General features: G+C 40.7%; 2 protein-coding genes across 5 annotated transcripts in view; one reads left to right on the forward strand and one right to left on the reverse strand.

Annotated features, from left to right (window-relative positions):
* The window catches only part of LOC110983176 (arylsulfatase-like), a 183,305-nt gene that overhangs the window by 134,755 nt on the left and 30,241 nt on the right, over positions 1 to 18,309 (forward strand). The window lies entirely within an intron of this gene.
* The window catches only part of btbd7 (BTB domain containing 7), a 51,294-nt gene that overhangs the window by 12,044 nt on the left and 20,941 nt on the right, over positions 1 to 18,309 (reverse strand). For 3 of the 4 annotated variants that reach the window (XM_087140021.1, XM_087140108.1, XM_087140145.1), the window contains 4 exons: positions 17,416 to 17,491; positions 16,222 to 16,532; positions 14,803 to 14,980; positions 7,463 to 7,768 (listed from right to left, as the gene is read on the reverse strand). In XM_087140021.1, coding sequence (XP_086996147.1) covers positions 7,463 to 7,768; positions 14,803 to 14,980; positions 16,222 to 16,532; positions 17,416 to 17,491 — 871 coding nt within the window. The remainder of the gene's footprint in view (positions 1 to 7,462; positions 7,769 to 14,802; positions 14,981 to 16,221; positions 16,533 to 17,415; positions 17,492 to 18,309) is intronic. The other variant, XM_087140057.1, reaches the window with a different exon arrangement.

Raw genomic sequence — 18,309 nt, forward strand, 5'->3', positions numbered from 1 at the left:
CTTTGGCAGGTTAAATCTCCACAGTAAATCTCCACCCTCCCATCTACTCATCGTGTACACCTGTCCACCGTGGCAACTCAGCCATCCCAAGCCCCTAGCTTCTTGTTAGGTTTGTGGCTGTCCGCCTATCTGCAGCCTGCAGTTCAGATAAAAACCAGAGGGCCCTATCTAGGCCACTTGTTTGTGGATGTCAACTGATTGCCACTAGCCTCCAAGACCCATTTGCCATAGTGGTCATTTGGATTAAATTTATTAAAAAAATCCTCCCGCCCTATTCCAACTTGCCATCTATACAGTGCAATGAAATGTACAATGTAAAAACATGCAATGTTACTCAGCAGTAACATGCAGTGTTAAAGAAACATGTACATGTAGGTATAGCCTTCAACTACTATGGGAGTAGTACATGTACATGTATGTATTTTGAAGTTGAGGCACACATGTAGTCTTGAGTGGATGGCACACGTAGAACAGTACACATGTCTAAAAACGATGAAGTCACATATGACAGCCTCTCCGCCAGCAAACAAATGGGACAGATAGTTGTTGAGCCCTGCACATTACCAAGTAAGATTAAAATTTGAGAAAGGCTTGATCATTCCTCTGTAACTGCCCGTTTCCACTGTCATGATCAGGACCTTCGTTTATATTCAAAACCAAAATAGGGGTAGGTAAGAAGAACTTATATAACCAAAAAATAAAAATGTCATTTCTGCCCGTATCTGGAGCCTAACTGCTGTCTCGAAGTATACATCCCAATTAACGAAACAGCAAACCAGACATGTATGCAATCAAGGATGAGTGAGCACTTGTCAAACACTCCTTTCTCTGACATCCAAGGATCCAATTTAAGGAGTAGATCGTACGAGGAACCTGCATGTTACACTCAAAATTAACTGATCGGCAATTCGATTTCATTTGGATGCATCAATGCAAGTACTGAACCACTGGAGAGTGATTAAACAAACTGCCTGCTGTGTTTGAATATCAGAAATGAAATCTGACATCCTTGTAATAAAACCAGGGTATGTGTGCATTACTAAAATAAAGGATGTTCTGAACACTGCAAACATGAAATGCCTGTACTTCGAGCATATGATAACTGACTGGCGGGTCAACAACCATCTGAGGTCTGACAACTTTTACGGCAAGTTCCGCCGTATGTGGTGAGGTTGTCCTGTTTACTGTGTCTCAAATTCATGTGCATACACAGAGGAATGTGGCATGGGAGATTTCACTTTCACCTGCAATAAAATACACAGGGACTGGTCGCAGTAGGCCTCAGATTATCATCCTGCCATCGGATGTCATGTGCACACCATTGCTAATCAACACAGCTTTTCAAATGACATGCATAGGTACTGCTCCATTCTGGCAAAGTGACAGCCCTTCATGTTTTAGGGCACAGGTGCACAAGAGGTAGAGCAGAGATCTTGGTTGCTACTGACAGGACGTGAACACACTGGGCCATCGAGAATGCAAAACTTGTGCACAAAACAATGGAAGGCAGCTGTACCAGTAGCATAAGTATTTTGCTTTGGGAGACAAGAACTCTGATCCCAGAACACTACAGCAGAACATGGGTACAACCCTTGGGCACACCTGCACGCATTAAAGGGTCTGCGCAAGGCCATTTTTTTGACAGAATGCATGAAAATTCACCTGTGCCTCATTTAATTTGAGTTTCAAATTTTGTTTTGCTATTTTAAAGGGAATTTGGTGCCTTTCATATTTTCTGCTGTTAGAACTGATAGTGTAGTAGCCAATGGATCAATCCATCACCAACTGATCATACATGTACTTGACCAATAATGTATCACCAACTGATAGTGTATCACAAATTGGCCCATATTTCAGCAAACTCTCTAATCAATATTTCCATATTCATGCGCAAAACTGTGATGTCATCACAACAAGAAAACTTCAACGTTGCATTGATTTGGGTCCAAAAAGCCTGGCCTAATGTCCTAGTTTTGGTGATTCATTTTTGTGTGAGTACATGGCAATAAACTAATGAGTAACCCTATCTCATAAATTTTTCATTGACGAAATTTTAGGTTCATAATTTTAATAGAAAAATCTACAAAGTGAAAAATGTCTTCCCTGATTGACATCATAGCGACAACGCCCTCCGTTGTCCAAAAAAGCATGGATAATTTTAATTGCTTTTACAATTGCACTTTTCAACTTTACCCAAAAGAGGTGTCAGCAGTTTTTAAAGAAGGGAAACTTCATCACTTGGTCTATTCTAAGACAGGGAAGGGAACTACATGTAGCATATGTCACACCATACACCAAGAACAACTGCAAATACATAATGCAGGCCTGGTTAGGTGTCCACAGAATGAAGATAGCTGGTCTTCAAAAACCAGCATCTCAACTCCCCAGACAGATGTAAATGTACCATACAGAAAGGACAGGGGGGCACAGTAGGGCATAGCCATGACTTACATTCATGTACATGTAAGTGCAATGTTAGTACACTGCCCCTACTCTCATTGACAGAAGAGTTATTGCTCTCGCATTCATTCAAGGACAACACTTTAGGTGAAGCTCACGTACGCACATCCTTCCAAACCCCTCCCCCTAAAAGCAACTGATCACGTTCCTTCAATTTCCTCTCCCCGCCAGTATAGTACAAGTACATTTTCAAGTGGTTTTTAAACAATCATTCAACCGTAATAAGATGGGTATGCCATGAAATCTGACCAGCAAATGTGACTGATGATGGTATGTAAATGTACAAGTAGTATTACATCTATAACTAATCAGCAAAGTCCCTCCCTCACAAACTTACATTCCAGCCATTTTGAAGCAGCATTCAAAACCACATGTTCAAGCTCTGACTGGAACCAGTGAAACTGAAGTCTAAGCCAAATCCACTCATTTTGAAAATGCTTTAAGTAAATGTACATGTATGGTACCCTCATTGAAGAGGTCTGTTGCTCATCACTCAGTTCAACGTTGAATCTGAGGATTTTTAGTCTCTTCAAACCTTTATTTCAAGCAGAAGTTGCCCTAGATGCAAGGTTTTTCTACATGCATTAGAGTCAATTTGCCTTTGTGATCTCAACAATCTGTCTCTATGTATTGAGGCTTGACTTTGCATGTCTCAAACAAATGCTGAGGCTCTCAACACTTAGTAAAAAAATAATATTAAACTGAGAAAAACACATGAAAGGATGCTACAGTCACGATGCCAGGAGAAGGATTTAGCACATCTCAGTCAGGAGACAGGATTTCAGACAGAGCGTGGTGAATGGCTTGCGTCTTATCTTTGTGCAGATAGCTAGAAGGGGATGCATTGGAGTGGAAAGTTTTGGGATAGGGGTGTGGCTAAGTTGATGTGGAGTTGTGGGAGGGATCCACACACCAGTACATACATACATACATACATGTAGGTTAAGTGTGTGCTTTCCTAATGGTGTTCTGTGGACCACTGGCTCCATGTTAAAGTGAACATGTAAACAAAGTGTGGCATCATCAATATCATACATGGGCCTGTTATTTTCTGTATTATAATAAGGCTTAACTATTCCCTTTTTCACGGTATAATGTATCAAATTGTCATGCTGCAGTCTCTATATCTATTGTGAACTTGGAGGGTCACAACAGCTCTTTACAACACTCAAAACTGTCATAGCTGCTTCCTTGTTCTCAATGTTGTATAGCTGTTATTCAAAGCTGGCTTTTGATAATATCTAAACATGCTCCAAAGCAAAGCTCTGTGGAAAAGATTGTCAAATCATTGTACAATATTAACGCTATTCTTATATTATGATGACCGAGACATGTACATTAATTAGTAATATTGTTACACCCTTCTACCAGCATCAGAACTCTGTAAAGGAAATAAGTCTGACCACTTAAAAAAAAAATACTACCAATGTGAGAAAGACAGGAACCTCCCTCATATTGGTCCCTATATCGGTGCTCTCTGCTTTACATGTCTCAAGTCTTCTTCAGATAAATGTTGGTGGGACAAACTGTTCTGTGATGATGGGAATAAAAAATCAGTAAGGACAATCCTGGGGATATCTGTTGTGAATTCCAGATAAATGTTCACTCCTGTGACATTCCTAGTTTTCAGATATTTTTGTGACGCATTTTTCAGGGAGTTCCTGATCTGAAGTTGTTTTGAAGCTTATTCAAATGTGACCAAGTACAAGGAAAAAGGCACAATTTTGATTTGATGTTGAACACGTATCCTTCATACAGCGCACCTGTGTGAACAATATTTGAGGGATAGATGGTGCCAACATGGTATTGTGAACAGGTGATGCACATGGTGAACAAGCATGTACAGAATGTATGTATTGGTAGGTTGCCCTGCAGACACGTATTCTTCTATTCATGTATGCTGTGTATCGTACTGTGATCCAGTAGCGAGTGCCTACAAGAACAGGGCTGAAGGATAGCAGGTGTTGTACTGTAATTCACAGCAGTGGGTGGTACTGAAGTTAGTTCAAGAATTCCTTCCACTTAAATTATACAATGGTCAACCTGCTCATGTCTGGAAGTGGGTGCAGGCAGGGGATTTTAAGTGTCTGCATTCACCGGCCATGCATGTGTAACATACAATCTTTGAACACTCCACGAAAGTCAACCTGTCTTTACAGCGCAAAAGTGAAAGTCACCCTACATGTACAGGTACAGTGCAAGAGTGGTCATGAAAACCGACTGCCGTAGACAGCCTTGTTGTAGTTTTTGTATTTTTCACAAGTGAAGTACAAGTAACTGCCAAATATAAGCTGATGACTGACTGGGGAGGAATCTCAATGTGTCTTTATGAAAACACATTTTTTTTTTATCTGATCAGGTATGTAGTACGGCAGATAAAGACCTCTGCAGAGTGCACCTTTGTGGTCAAGTTATGTGACAGACAAGATTACAAATGCCTCAACATGAATATTAGTCTTATTCTAAATTTTCTACCTACATGTACATGTATGTACTTTAACTGGTCACAACTGTACTTGTTTTCAATTTTAACGGATGTGTACTTTCTTAGTCTTTGGAGACTGCACCTGTAGGCTTACGTCATGTAACAGTGATGATCACTGATGTAACGATGACGTCATTGTCACGCAACCTAAATGCCATCTATAAATATCCTTGTCGGAAAGCATGCACTCTCTGACCAACATTTGGCATGCAATAGTGGAGCTATATCAGGCCACGTAGGAAATAATAAATATTTAGAAATTAATAATAAATTGCATGACGATGCCACTGTGACATTCATTTTTAGCATTTTCTGGTCTTGTAGTATCAACCTACAGGTAGCCATTTTGGTGATGATCGAATGCTGTCTGCTACCCGTATGTGAATCAGAATATCAACTTGTTTCGGACGTCGTCATGGCATTGCTGAATTCCTCATGCACATCCACTTGATGAATCAAAGGTGTTTGTTGTAAAATGAAATTTGGAAATGTATCTTGTTCTGTTCGGGATACAGAATGAAAACAATGGTAACTTATAAGAAAACTGAAAAAAATAAAAGCCGTAACTATCATGTGATGACATCATCTTGATGTAGGTACATGTAGGTACATGTACACCCTGAGATCAGGGTTGATATTTGTGCAAAGTGTGAAGTTAACATGTTGTCTAAGGTGTGAATGGCCACTTAAACTTAAAGCTGAAAACAGCTTGCCAAAAGCTGAAACGTAAAAAGTTTCCATACTTTTGTACATACCATGAGTACAAAAAAGCTGAAATTCAGGGTCAACATCTAAACAAAAAAAGCTGAATTCTCACACCCCTGTGTTGTACTGCCTTGAAGCAAAGTTGCAGAGAATTGTTGTCAATAAAAACAAAGAGTCATACAAAGCCAATCAGTAATGTGGGCCGAGCCAGGTCACCAAAAAAACCCGGGTACAGTACATGTAATGTAAAAAAAAAAGAATGCAGTCAGTGGGTGACTGGTCCCATTCACAGCCAAGACAGGTCATTTGAGACTGGAGCATAGGTATTGTTAATGTGGTCATTATAGTCTGCTTGCCAGTAGGGGGTAATATTTGGTTTCGCTGTTGTCAAGGGTAACGGCCTAGCCTGCAGAAATTACACTGGAACAAACAGCAAAGGTGTAATACTAAACATTTAACAGGTAAAAATTGTACAGTATATGAATGTATCACAGCTGGGAGTAAAAGGACATGTTACTTTCAGTAATTAGCAACAGAAATACAATCTGCATGTCATTAAATTATCCTTGGCCCTACTATTCCAAGAGTTGCCAAGTTGTTTGTCTTTATGACAAAACTATAGAACAATAAATGTGCTTGTTAGCACAACATAAAGGAGCTCCAACCTCCCTGATCAGTGCCCAATTGCACAGATACATGTATGGTACACGTACCAATTTAATGGTGCTGCTAAGCACATGATTTTTACGCTAACAGAGGCTATGCATATTTCATGGTGACTATAGGCAGTGAGCACAGCAACAGGCATGCTTACCTTGGAGTAAAAATTTGCTTAACTTAGTGATGTAACAATGAAATCTTTAGTACAAATACGCCATGATGCTGTGCTCAAGGCTAGCAAAACTTGCTGCTACATGAATATGAGCACAACTTTTCTGCTTGTAAGCAGCACCATGAAATTTGGCCCCAGTAAGCAAAATTTACAGCTTACTGGTAGCAAATTTATCTGGGGAGCCAAAATCGACTGCGAAGTAGCCAAAAGAAACACTAAATGTAAATACATTTTGTTGGTGACCTGATTTTACTAAGCAGAAATTTCGTTTGTTAATTTCAAGTGCCCTATGCTTTCCATCACTTTCTTGACCTCCCCCCAAAAAACACTGACTGCAAGGAGTCATTTCATTTTGTTCTGAATATCTGTTAAGTGAACTGACAGACTGGCCGACCTGTGACTATTAGGCTGTGTGTATCTTCTGTCATGTTTTTTATTTCCCTGTATGTTGGTCTGGAAAATCTCTATGATTCATGTGATTTTCATCAGAAAGTTCAGTGGTGCTTGTTCTTTACTCATTCAATATCTACATCCCATCACTTTTTGGTTGCCATGGTAAAACATTTGCAATATGCAAGACTTACTTTCTATTAATTTTTCTTCAACTCACTTTTAAATATGAGTAAAACAAAAACTGCAGTTACAAAACCTAAGAAAAAAAATACAAAACAAAGGAAAAAAAATCAAACCAACCCCCTTCCAAAAAACCCAGACAATCCAACCCCTCCCGCGAAACATTTACATTTCTTGAGAGACTACCTGGTTGGGGCTTGGAAAGGCAAAGACATGAAAAGCCTGCAGATATTACATGTATTTGATGTCACAGCTGCTTAAGATTCCAGAATCTTTTGGGGTTTGTGATGTGTGCTTATAAACTTGGATACAGAATCCTAAAAGAGGTGGGTAAGTGAGAGGGACGAGCAGTGGACTTTATAGGATGGGGTCAGGGAGCAAGGCAAAGTGGCAAGCAGTTTGTAGACCCACCTGTGGTGCCTCGGATGGCTCATTCTGGAGTTGGAGATCTGGTGGCTCATTCCACTTCCTGCCAAAGACCTCAGTGTCTGTCTCAGCCTCAGGCTGCTCGCCGACATACTCCCGTGGCAAGCTGGCAAAGATGTCGGTGGCCTCGTCCGGCAGGCCATACTCCCGTACCACGCGAGTCCGGATCTGCCGGGCCACGGCTGCTCGGTCTGTGCAGCGCAGGCTGTAAGCCCGCTGTGTGGCGCTGCAGCGGTGGAGGTCTTTCTCACGGGCTAGCATGGCTTTCACTGTGGCATCATCCAGTGCTGGGCAAGAGAAAGAGGAGATTTAGCTGAAAATGAGAACCCACGAAATTGGTGGGAAATCATACCAGTATCATACAGTCTTTAGCAGAAAAAAAGGTAAGCCAAATAACCACGTTTACAATATACCACATGTGAAAATTGCCAATCTGGATATGAAGATGCTTTCTGAAACATCAGTGTCAAGGCTATTCCAAATGCCGACATTTAATCCCAAGCCCAATCCTATCATTTCTAACAAGCTTTAAAAGCATAATTATGATCTGGTGTAATTAAGAGAAAACAACAAATATAATTTTGACTAATGCTGCTCGTATGTCAAACACTAGGCTGCTATCTACGTCCACTTCAGAGGTGAGCAAGAAGCATTATTCAAGTACAGCATGGCCAGATAGCATTTATGTAACAGCAAATGTGCTGGTACATCAGCCATCTGGTCCTGATAAAAGTCCTTTGAATGACAAATCTGTCTACATGTATTTTGAAGAATAAGATTAACAACCTGATACTTGAAAAACCAGTGCTTGAAAGTTACCACTGGAACTACCAGCGAAACAAAACAAACGAAACAAACCCCCCCCCCAAAAAAAACACATCCGCGGAGTGCAGGCCAAATATATCCTTTTGAAATCTATTGATTTAGAACTCAACTTTGGCGCTCAAATAAAAAGCCAGAGGGGCAGGATCCAGGTTTCTACTGGATGTCTAGTATTCCACTTACTCAGGGCATACAACAGCACTATAAATGAACAATTTGAACCCCCTTTGGCATGGTGGACATCTTGGCCATTGGTCACATGTAAATCTTGGCTTCCTTGTGTTTTCAAATTTTCTCGCAAGTTCCACATTATGAAATCCACTGTACATGTCCAAACATGTACATGTACACAGATGCAATCTGTCAACGGAGAAAGTATGCCTCTTCAGAGTTCAGAAGTCTGTGGGGGAACGCAGGGAAGGGTCATGACTTGTGATGAAATGGAAAGGGGATTGAATTAAGCCACTACAGCATTCTTGGTAAGTCACTCGGCAACTCCCGCCCCCCATGCAGTACAGGGTTATCAACAGGCACCAATTAAGTTAAGGAGTAACATGTGATGTAATTTGCATTCCATGACAATGATGCCTAGAAGGCTGAGACAAACAGGTGCACCAGCCCAATGCATGCAATACATCAGGCCGGAACGATTTTACTTCAGATGAAGTCAGATTCAAGACGGAGAGAAACCTCCCCCCCCTGCTTGGTGTTGGTCATTGTGTCACTGGAATCTGAGGAATTCTTTTTAGACATCTAGGGGGGATGTGTGTATAGTGATTGGACATGTTGGGGGTACCCCGGTCTCATTTCTTGCGGGATGTAGAAAACTCCCAACAGTAAATTCACTCTGTTGATTCACCCAATCATACTTTACATGTTGATCAAACATAATTGCCCTTGATGGACTCATGTTTCAGTGGAGATTGAGGACAGCAATAACCACTCGGCAACTGAAGAAGAAGTTCCAAGAAATGGAAAACAAAATCTCAAAATGTGCAAGTAACACATCACTTTGTTTTCTCAACTGTCTGCCGTTTTCCAAAAATGATGAAAATTGATGGACTTCTTTTATGCAGATGACAAAGCTATGCGCAACAGTAGTTAACTGTGATACCCATGCAGATTAATAACAAATCACCCGGCTACCAGTGATATTGCTATGTGATTTTCTCATGAATTTAAGAGGAAACTGGGGAGACCACCACAGGGGTTAAGTGCATGTAGGCAGTATGAATCGGTGCCAGGGACGTACAGTTACCAAGAATGAGCACTTCTATGGTATGTTCTGCCGTTTGAAGAGAAACGGCCAAGCGACAGTAGGAAAGTTGGTGGTATGCAAACACAAGCACACTGCATTTGAAATCCTGATACTACAGGATCTCAATCTACATTACAAGTTATTTTGACAAACAGAGCTCACGACTCATTTCTGATTGAAGTCTAGTTCCCCCCATCCTTCCTTGATTTTTCAATGGGGAGTGGATTTAAAATCAATTTATTTCTAAAGCTATTAATTTAGCTTTGAGTCTGGGAGGGGTTAATTTTTATACTGGGCTTTGCCCTCACATGGATGAATATGTTCACACTACATTCTCAGTGTGATCTGCGAGTTACAAAGAATCACAAGCTTGCCCAGCATGGATGGATTTAACAGCTGGGATATGAACCTGTGATTGCCTGCTTACTAGTGCAGACATCCTAACCACTCAACTTTGAAATTTGTGCTAGAGTTGGAAGGCTGGGTTAGCAATGGTACATGAAGCAAGGATACTGTAGGAAGTCAGTGATATTAAGCAATTTTGAAAACTATGTAGGTAAATTTCCTTAATTAGGACAGTCCGGACAAGCTGCATTTAAATTTGTTTTTATTATTCAGTAAGCTGTAAGTTTTTCAACATTTGCAAACTTTTTGTGCCCATCCAATGGGAAACAGCTTGCAAAAGTTGGCACCAACTGCCTATCATGCAATTTACAATATACATGTACGTGTTTTGAATAAACAGACAAAGAGCTCTGCAGTCAACGCACATTGTCCATGTACCTTTGTGACGTACACGCTTTCTGATTCACTATACGCGTAAACAGCTCAGGGAAGGTTCCACACCAGAAAGGCATTTTCCAGAAACCGAGCTCTGGTTCATTCGCCAGAATAGAAAAGGGTGTCAAGGTCTTATCAGACTGAAAGATGTTAGCAACAAAGCTGTAGTGTATTTGTTTACAACACAGCTGGAGGTTTATCACACTTATCGCTGTACACACATTTTGTTGAAGCAAAGTTCAAGGTGGTGTTAAAAAGTTGTGTACTACAGTCAAGAATAAGGAACTTCCTTCTGTGCTATTGTGTTCATGGACAATATCAAATTTTTCATCACGTACTGAAACATATTCTCACAATTGGAAATGAAGAAAACAGCGATCAATGAATACAACAAGCAGAACCGAGAACTGAAAACAACAGTAATGCACTTTGCTGATATTTCCCCGACAATTTAAACCTTTATAAACCTAAACTTATAACACCTGTTTTTTTCCTGATAAAAAATTTCTCTTGTGAAGGATGCTCAAGACAAAGAATGAACAATGATGAAATAATTCCTGGCTAACCGGAACAAAACGAGGCAAACATCCCGGCAGTAATTTAGTTAAGAGGTGACTAGTAGTAATGAGTTCCCAGAACTACTGGTTGTCAACACCCGCACATCATCAATTAAGGTTATCGACCCTTCACCCCGGAACACATTGTGCTGGTTCGCATTGAGTTCACGCCCTCCAACATGTGGTCTGATCATGTGACCGAATCATGACACTGATGCAATATAACATGAATGTACCATACAGCCCTACAACACAGCCAGCACAGACACGCAGGGTGAAATTTCTAGAATCATCCAATGGAATGAGTCATAGGCCTGGCTTGCAGCCCTGAAGATCAATTGCTTAGGGAAAAAACGCCCTCTGTTGACAATCACATAAAAACCTCCAAGAGTTCAGACAGGTGTGTTTACACAAGGTGATTTACAGGCCATGAATCCCAAGGGAAGCATTGTGGAAGGTCCGTAGTGTACACCTTTGAACTTTGGCTTACTTCTGCCAAGCACAAGTCACTATGAACACTGAAATGTTGGAAAAATTTAACCTGGTGGGCTATTACCGGTAGCATCACCCCTGTTATGACACTGACTTTGTCCAACCTTGGAAAGCTGCTGCTAACGAATCAGCCGGTTGTAAGTCCTTTAACACGTATACTGCACAAACTTTGTTGGTAACAGTTTCTGCCTCAAAATGCACATTTGCCCCACTGATGTTTTAAGACAAAGTTATTTATCAACTGGCATTTTGGCAGTTGAGATTAGAACTGATGGCTGGCCATAGTTTGCCAACCACTGGTAAGCAACAGGTACAAATGTGACAAGTGAAATGTTTCTCATCTTTCTAAATGCTGAAACAAGGGGCAGTCCTTCATTTTAAGAAAATTCGGAAGAGCCATAAATCGCTCTCCTCAAATTTCTTAGAAGAGCAAATTGCTCTCCTTAACATAAACCAATTAAAAGAAGTGAAAAATGAGGTCAAATGACTGTTTGTACCCTGGGGGTCTATATTGTTTCCACTTTCTCTGATGGTTTATAATGTTCTTGGGGCAATTTTTAAAATTAATTTAGTTCCGGTTAAGTTAGAAACTGGTTTACGATATGATGTCATCGCAGTTCTTTTTTTTTATTTGAACCAGAATTTTTATACTTGCGAATTAAACATACACTATCTGTGCCTGATGTAAGTTTCAACCTACACATCAAGACAGTTGTACATCAGGTACATGTCCCTTTTATTGAAATAAAAGTGGAAGTGAACATTTTTCATCCTGATTTAAGCATTTCTTTAAAAAAAAAACCCTAAGGGGCTTTGAAAGTTTAATTGCACTTCAACTTTGTTCAGTTGATGCAGACGGTAACAGACCCACTTCAATCAATATAGGAAAAAATAAACCAACACGTGTGCACGCACATGCGAACATAACGGTGTTTACGTATGATTATGGTCCGACCTGCTGGAGGGTTCCCTGCACAAATTTAATGAGTGCACACGTTGTACATTTTTTGGTGATGTTATCCACTGTGTTTGTCATATTGTTCGTTATTTGTAAAGTGCCCTTACATTTCTTTAGGGGCGTGATTTTTACACTCCTTTAGGAGTGTTGAGGAGCACGGTAGGAGCACCTGCGTGATCACACTCCTTTAAAAGGACTGAAGAGGGTGTCACAGCTTCTTAATTTCGACTGAACTTATCTCTACCAGTACCTCCTGTGGCAAAACTGGTAGGTCCAGCTGACTGGAAAGTTCATCAGCTTTTTATCTGATTGACAATGCTGGTTGGTAAGGTTATCTAAGTATGCTTGTGAGGACAGCTCCTCCTGGATCATTTGATAAACACTGTAGGTAGAAAGCGTGTCAAACTGGTAGACTTTAAGAGATTTAAAAATACCTTAAATTCAATTTAACTTAACCCTAACACTCCTCAGTCCTCCAACAGGTGAAGGATTGAGGAGGGTTAGGGTTAAGAAGTTACACCCACAAGAAAAAAAAAATGACTGTTTTGAGTTTTTTGTTGTCCTTGAAATTACAAAAGTTACCTGGACAGGAAATTCAGCAATGCACATGCAACACCTCTGATCTACATGTACATGACAATAAAGGTAAACTGTCAAGGTTTTTTTTTACCTTTGTGAGCGGTTCCACAATATGTGAAACAAAAATTGAAGACAGACTATGAGTAATGAAGACAGATTTGACAATCTAATAGGAGTTATCCAAAACATTTTGACATTTTTGTGAATTAAATGAAATCAGGCTGTACTTGTTAAATTGTTGTAACTTGTTAACTGTTTGAAACATATTGTACAGTTTAATGTTAGTCTTTCTCTCAGTTCACTAATACAATTTTCTGTGATTGTTTTTAATCATTGGTTGCACAAATGCATGTAAATAAATGATCATAACATAAATTAAAGTTCCTGCTGTGGCTAGAAATACATGCATTAATTAACACAAGTGCCTAACAAAGCCACTAGTTAGTGGCTATAATAATTTTCAAAAGACACGTGGGATACGCCTAGCCACAGCTAGTTGATTTGGACTTGGCCCAAGGGTCGATGACCAATGCCAGCAGACAAGCTCTCCATAAGCTCTCACTGTTGTCATGGGGCTTGAGCAGAACATACATACTTGCTGTCATCTAAATTTTATTCCCAACTGATGTTGTACATGTGTCTGCATGTATAGTACACAGAATAGCCAAATATGCGTGCATTTTGGCATCTGGACGACAAGGAAAACGCAGAGTACAAACAAGCTTCAGGCAAGAAAGAATTGGGAGAACAGAATTTTGTAGCGGGTGACGATGAACCCATTGTATGACTTAGTGATCACACGCAGCAGAGAGAGAAAACATTGGGCGAATGATATTTTTGTTACAACACCAACATTATCTGCTGAGCTACAGGGCGATCAAAACAAGACATACAAAATACAATTACCTCCCCCTCCCTACATAAAGTAAAATTAGAAAACAAGACAAAACAAACAATAAAAAACCCCAAAACAAGCCAAAAAATGAGAACAAAAACCCTGTTGCAGAGTGATGGAGCCAGGCCTGTGAGTTTTAATATATACATGCATGGCATAGAAGATAAAGCTGGGTCTGGGAGTCCATTAATTTAGTAGAGAGGAAAGATTTTGAAACAATAGAGATGGGCTGGAAGGAGTGATCACGGGCTAGAAGGAGTGATCACGGGCTAGAAGGAGTGATCACCTTTGGACGGCAGTGTATCACTAAAAAGCCTGTACTTTATCCCACAAGTTGTGAACAAGAGGTGAAAGGATGGTTCATCATTTGCATTCTGAACACCTTACAGGGCAATTGGTATTCATCCGATTTATGGAACCTGGGATATTTATCATAGCTTTTCAATATTTAATTGCAATTCACTGGCCCTGTGATGTACAGGAACAAAAAGGCTTTACTGTGGACTATAGAGGGCGCTATTCAAACATGACAGTTGTACTGCATAAATACAATGGTTGCTACACTTCGACACTACCATCAGTGGCTCAAGTTACATTTGCAGAATTCAAATAAGGCTTGACAAGTTTTTAGTACAACAGTACTTAAATTCTTCTCACCCAAGCACTACTCTCGTTAGAAAAAAAAAAGACTGCTTAGTTACACTGAACCCTAAGAAAAAGAGAGAGTAATTTTGGGAGGGATAACATTATTAGAAACCCCAGCCTGACTGAATACATTGCAATGACCAGTGCAATATTTAAAACAATCTTTTCTATTAAGACAAAAAGTAAGAAAACAATATGCTACACTCACATGTCAAGGGTTACCTCTAGTTTGGAGCAGCTCCTTTTGTGATAATGCCAGGTACATCCCCTCCCCTTTTTTTTTTAAAAATTGCCAGATCCGCCACTGATGGACATACACCTACGAGCACACTTACTTGGAAATGCACTTGTGATAACAGCTGGTGGTCCTGACTGTCTTTGACTTGTGTTGGTATCGGAGGAGCACTCCCCTCTGTCTTCCAGCATATAGAGGGCGTCAGGGACGTAGGACATGCGGATTCGTCTCAGGCGTACCGAGTCGATGTCTGACACCATCTGCTCATCCAATATACTCTGTGGGATAGGGGCAGTAAAAGCACAATACAGTAAATTAAGGCTATGCCGCAATCTAGGTGTCGGCACTCGTTATCGACAGACAGAGGTGTAAGCTCTTGGAAGCCGTTTGCAAGATGGCATAAGAAAGGTTGAAGAGATGTACACGCAAACTACTGGTAAACATCCAGATGGAGTTTGACAAAATGATTACACTTCTGCTTTAAATTGTTCAATCACAGTTTAACAATTCTCTACTTGGCTACATCTCATACTTGGTTTAGTAATATTTTGCTGGAGCCATAAACACTTTCCAAGGGTTCTGCCATCAAAGTGCAAAGACAGTGCCACTGGTGGACTGTACGAATTTGGGTTTGAGTCGCTTTCGGAAGCTTCTCAGCAGAATGTCAGAAAAGATTGAGTTCACGGCATATGTGGTCACTGCCCAAACCAGAATGCCAAGTTAATCCTGACATTTCGTTCAAAGGATTATGCCTAACGATGCCCAGTGTTTACTCAGATGCATACAAACCTATAGCCTCTTTGCTCTGGAGGAGTATACCTGAACTTTAGCACACATGTAAATAATGCTGACGAGTTTCCTGCTGCATGGACCTAGTGTACAGCATTTTCACCTTTGTGGGGACTAGACATTAATAGACAAGCAAAGACGGACAGAGAACACTGTTTAAATCCTCGACCTTTCTCAGAGCCAACACCTACCCCTACAACAGTTTGTTTCCATGGTGTGACCATAAACAATATTTCCCTGTGTAGAGGATGTGTGCATCTGTGGAGGTGTGTGCATGTTTGAATCTGTGTTTTTCTATTGGCAGTTTCATGTATGCCAGAATGCTGACAGACTTTGAGACAGCACACATTTCTGTGCACATCTGTGTAAATGGAACGCTGACCATAAAAATCAGGTCACTGAAAATTTTCTGTACCACTCTGCTAAGCACATGTGGGTAATTTCAGAAATTAAGGGGTCCAAAAGTGTGACATTTTTGTGTCATCCGACCGTTGTTATTTGACGTGGAAATATCACTGGAATTGATTTCAAACTATTACTACTTGTTTGGCAGGTAATTTGCATTAATTCATCATTCTTGGAAATTACAAAATGTGTTCTGAACTTAAAAAATCATATGTCAGATGTGACAGGGACACGAAAAAAAAATGGACCCCTAATTTCTGGAATTCCCCATGCATGATTGCATCCCTTAAAAAAATTCCTGTAAGGTAAAGCTACGCCCTGGTACCTTTGCCTCCTCCACATAGGGCGTGAACAGCCTTGGCCGGGGGTGGTTTCGTCGCCGCTTGCCCGACACCCACAGACTGTGCTGGGGGGCACTCAGCTCATCCCCGGGGAGCATGTGGGAGGGCGGGGTGGGGATGAGCCCCCGCTTGACAGCACTGGCCAGCGTCTCATGGCTGCGGGGGATGACGTGGTCCAGGCGGACCAAGGGCAGCAGGTCGCTGATGATCTCTCGCAGCTCCCGGTTGTCCAGGTCGCGTCGCTTGATGCCTTTGCGGCTGACGCTGTGCTGGGTGTTGCTGACCAGATTGGGTTCTGTTTTGGATCAAATGAAATCACTCAATTCAGGTTTGAAACATTTACTTTTGCATTGACACCGTCAATGATGATTCAGTAGGAAAGAAACATACACAAACGTTAGACACAGAAGGCACATCATTAAATGGATGTATTTGATAAGACAAAAAGAAATTACATGTGATCATTATTGATGTCGACAGCAAGAGAAAAAGTGGAGAAGAGCTTGTTAATCTTTCCTTAGAACAGGATAAGACTCCAGACTGCTATTCAGAGATAGAGACGGGGGCAACACATTCACGAATGAATAATAACTGCCTTACATACAGCCAACCCCACATCCTATATTACTGAGTTTACAATCAAAGTCCTGTATACACTGGTGTTTAGAAATTTAAGGTGCACTTATTTTCTTGCCTTCCAATCACTGTCTGATGTCCTACATGTAGATGGAGATCGCGGGACAACCCACGTTACGTTTCAGAAGCAATGACCTACTTGTTTAGCATGGGGTCAACCTTTAAAAATATGGCAATGCCAGGGAAACCCTTCCATTCAGAATATAGATTACAAATATAAAGGAGTTGATAAAGATACCCCCAAAAAGTCCAGCCTTATAATCCAACCTGACATGTACCTCCATCCAACCTTCCCATCTCAACCAATTCAACAATTTAAAAACTAAATGCCCCCAAATCCACAACTACACGGACACTTCTCCTTTTCGTGATCCCAATCAATTTATTACTGGGAGTTCACCAGTGTATCAAGCCCAATGCAAACCAACAGAACCTGGGATCCACCTTCCTCAACCTTCAATAATCTTCCCCCCGTGTCCTGGTGAATTTAAGGGATCTGTGAGGTCCATAAACTAAACTCAGAATCACTAAAGTAATTTCACCTCTGTCCTCCATCCGTTTAATAAGTTGGTGCTCTCCCCACTTGACTACTGCCTTCAGCACTTCAGCTTCACTGGCCTAGTAGAACAGACAAGTGTGCATAAATTAGTGACTATTCATCAAGCCAACCTCAATTTTATTGGTGTAAAGTTCTGTTAGCATATTAATAATGTACATGGAACCTGCACGGCAATAAGCATCATGTGGCACAAGTTTTGTGGTTTCCATGTACAAGTAACAGAAGATACATGTATGGTACATACAAAAAGTCAATTGTACTGCATACCGAATGTGCTATCACTCAAAACCCTGAAACTTTCTTGTGGATGTTCAACGGCATTCCTGCTTCAGGGCAATGCTAAAGGTTTATGTTAATTCACTGAAATCAATTTCCCTACAAATCCGAGGAGATGCCATTCCTGCAGGGCCATCACACTCAAGCATTGGTTTTAACTGGGGCGCGTGCATGCATATTGGCAAGTCTCAAAACCCTATTGGTCTGAGAGAACTGTAACATGCACGTACCTCCAGTGTGAGAAAAGGATGGTGGCGCAGGAATGGCTTCTAATTCTGATTGCCAGATTCATCTCATATTTTCATTATCTTTTTGATTATGGGTTTTTGTAAACTCAGTGGTTTAAGGCTCTCAAGGAAAAACGGTTTAATAGATTACTTCCTGTCCTTGAATTATTAAAGATAAGTCCATGCCTTAATTTCATCAGTGGCTTTTCTCTTTCAGTTTGATGTCTCATTGAAAAACTCACAATGTAGACGATGCATGTGAACTGGCATTTCAATATACCATTTCTTTTGGTGAGCCAAACCCTAAAGGCTCGATGGGTGTAACTAGATGAGATAAGATATCTTCACCAGTAAGCAGGTGGGTGAGGACTGAG

This window comes from Acanthaster planci, linkage group LG01, assembly GCF_054643075.1.
Source record: "Acanthaster planci isolate LZ-2023a linkage group LG01, COTS_SCS, whole genome shotgun sequence".
NCBI lineage: Eukaryota > Metazoa > Echinodermata > Asteroidea > Valvatida > Acanthasteridae > Acanthaster > Acanthaster planci.